At 37.2% G+C, this 3,174-nt stretch overlaps 1 protein-coding gene across 1 annotated transcript; it reads right to left on the reverse strand.

Annotated features, from left to right (window-relative positions):
• Nucleotides 1-300: 300 nt before the first annotated feature.
• On the reverse strand, nucleotides 301-2,333 carry LOC140864921 (proline dehydrogenase 2, mitochondrial-like). Its single transcript, XM_073269331.1, has 4 exons — nucleotides 1,738-2,333; nucleotides 998-1,646; nucleotides 670-910; nucleotides 301-552 (listed from the first exon to the last, which is right to left on the reverse strand). The coding sequence occupies exons 1-4, from the start codon at nucleotides 2,290-2,292 to the stop codon at nucleotides 522-524; spliced, it is 1,476 nt and encodes a 491-aa protein (XP_073125432.1). The 5' UTR covers nucleotides 2,293-2,333; the 3' UTR covers nucleotides 301-521.
• Nucleotides 2,334-3,174: the final 841 nt, after the last annotated feature.

Here is a 3,174-nt window from a genome sequence, read left to right on the forward strand (position 1 = left end):
TTCTTTCAAACAATGAGAGACGAAAATAAAAACATTCATTGGAGAACAACTTGATGTCTTCCTCGGCCCAAGTGGACAACTAAAGCACCGCAAAAGTAATTGAATATTTGGCTTGGATTTGGATAAAGACGTTCCAACTTCCAAGATTATTGGGTTCCTTGGCGTCTAAAATGGTGCACTAAGACATTATCTTATATTTTTTTATACTATAAGTTTCGTGATTTGAAATTTTGTGAAGTCGATATATAATTTCTTTTGTTTCGCTCTTTTGAAAAACTTTTGGTCATAATTAAACCATCATATATAAACAAACTTGTACCAATTTTATTTATCATTTTGGCTTATGCAAGCGGTAGAGGAAACTAGAAACATGAAATAATCCCAGAAAAGACGCAATTTTTTTCTTCTTCTTATATTTCGTATGTACATCAAATTTTCATTACCCTTTTTGAGTTTCAATCCCAAACCTATGCACAAATACAACAATCACATTCTGGGATTGTTTCAAAATGTCAAGAAAATCAAGACGTCAATCTCCTAATCAATTCCTTCCTGCAAAGAAAAAGGGAGACCGCAGACCATTAGATTCATTCGGATTCAAGAATCATGCTATGTTTTTCGAATGTAATTCGAATAAACTTTATAGGGTGATCAAAATTTGATTTATACCTCATAAGTTGCCTGTCGACAGATGAAGTAGATAACAAACCTCTGTTTTCTTCAGCTCTTCTCAACAGATAAGGCATAATCTGCTCAACAGGTCCAAAGGGCAAATACTTGCTAACTCTAAAACCTGCATTTCTCAAACCAAAAGAAAGTGTATCTGCCATTCCATAGAGCTGCCCGAATTGAAGATGTTGGCTGTTTTTTTCCAGTCCGAGATCGATCGCCTTAGAAGCCGCAAGTTTTCCTACATTCCAACAACCAACACTACTACATTTCACATATTTACATAACAATCACTGCGAAAACTTGAATTGTTCTGTCGAATGTATACCTGATTCAACATTATGAGTCGCCAGCACGACCGAACCGGACCCATTGCCGATTTCTTGAAGCATAAAACCAGCACAATCGTTGAAACAGGCATGAGTTTGCTGTATGGTGTCATGGATTGGGGACTTAACTCCTAAAGAAGTAGCAAAATGTCTCTCACTCGATAAGTATGCGCCCCTCACCAATTTAAACCCGACAGACACTCGCATCACATCGGCGGATTTCTTAGCCACAACCAATCTCTCTTTCGAATCTCTCAAATAAGCCTGGATCGTGTTGAAAATCAAAGGGCCGTCGTCGTTTTTACGGTATTCCGTCGCTGCGGAGTAGGATAAGTAGTCTATCCCCGGTTGAATGGAGGTATCCTCTGCATCAATTAGCAGAGGCACATTTGCTTCTATACATTTGATGCAAAGTTTGGCCAATCTCTTGTGGGCTAACTGGAGATTGCTTTCTTCTTCTGGAGTTAGAGGCTCTGGCCTCCTCAAAGTGTGATAAAACGGGCTCGAATCCGAAAATACGGGTAAAGTTTCGAGCTTCCATGGAAGATGCAAGGATTTATCCTTGTATTCCCATCTTAATAGATCACTCACCCTCTTGAGCAAACTAGGAGGACAAATTGCTGTAATCTTCAACACAATAAAACTAACCTGGATTGAAAATCTTCTTGCATAAACATTCTGATAATTGCATAACAAATTTTAACCAATCTCAATTCAAGAAAGTCAGATTAAAACTTACAGAGGAATCAGGGTGCGATTTAGCAGATTCAGCTGTTTGAATAAATTGTTCCAAATTCCGATCACAATCCTCGTCACTGGCTGCGTGTTCCGAACCATAATCCAACATAGCTCTGATTCCAGAATCCCAAAGTCTCTTTACAGTCCCTCCCACCTCCTTCAAGCCTTTCCCCGCACAAAAATGGTCGTAGAACGAACGCTCGATTACTTCGAACACGATTTTCTTCGCCAGGGGAGACTCCATGAGCTTCGAATTCAGAACCCATGTGCCGAAATCGACCATCGGCTCCATCGCGGCCATGTGAAGAATGATCGACGATTTGATCAGCTTTGAGGTCGAGACCGTGGAGAAAATCTTATTGGAATCATCGATATTGATTGCTGTGTCGGATGGGTCGGTGTGGGTGATCGTGTCCTGCTTGGCGGCGGTGCTTTCGGGCCTGAGGTCGAACGTGGGGACGGCGGAGATGGACGAGTGTGCGGCGGAGTTGAGGCGGCGGAAGAAGGAGGGTAGCGACGTGTGGAGAAGCTTTGGGTGGACGCTACGGGTGGCCATGATCGAAGAACACTAGTGGTTAAAGGGAGCTCTTCGGTCCTTTTTTTTGGAGAGATTAAGGTTAAATATATAGGCATTATTGGTTATATATAGAAAATTGAGATCATATATTATTTTTTCTACTCCAATTATTTGTATTTTTTTAACTTTTTAAATATAAATAAATAATCAAAATATAAATATATAAGCTCCCTCCCAATTTTTTTTCAGAACCTTTTGATTTTAAAAACTATATATATAAAAAAATAAATAAAAATATAAAATATGTATAACACAATAACCGGAGACAGATTATGAGATGATAATGCACCGTCAGCGCTTACGTACATTTAAGAATGGGCAAAAGTCTTATCCATCCATCCGCTTTCAAAAAATAAAAAAATATATTTAATTAGATTTAAATTACGTTCTAATTATATGTTTAAGTTTTTTTATTTGATTTTTTTAAGCGGACGAAGAAATATGTTATGATTGGATTTTGAATTTGATAACGTATATAAATTTGAACCGTAATGTAAAATGTTCGGAAATTGCATTATTTATTTTTTTGACAGCAAACTTGTAATTTATTAAGATGGAGAAATATCATTAATTACAAGATTTAGAAGTCAAGTCAGAAAATTCTCAGACTCTCGCACAAAAGAGGAGGGGAAAAAAACAGCAAAAGAAGCTAGTTTATGAGCAACTGAAATTGCATTTTTATTTAATGACCACAATGTAAGAAGTATTTTTGTGAATTTCATTTCTTATTTAAAAATAGTTAGTACAAATATTCAATATAAATTTTAAAAATAGTTTAGGTGGACGATATAGCCAACTTCTGAAAATTTGACCATACATTTGGCAAATAGTTAGAATTCGTGTGAGTGTGACTATGAGCCC

This window comes from Henckelia pumila, chromosome 4, assembly GCF_033568475.1.
Source record: "Henckelia pumila isolate YLH828 chromosome 4, ASM3356847v2, whole genome shotgun sequence".
Lineage (NCBI taxonomy): Eukaryota > Viridiplantae > Streptophyta > Magnoliopsida > Lamiales > Gesneriaceae > Henckelia > Henckelia pumila.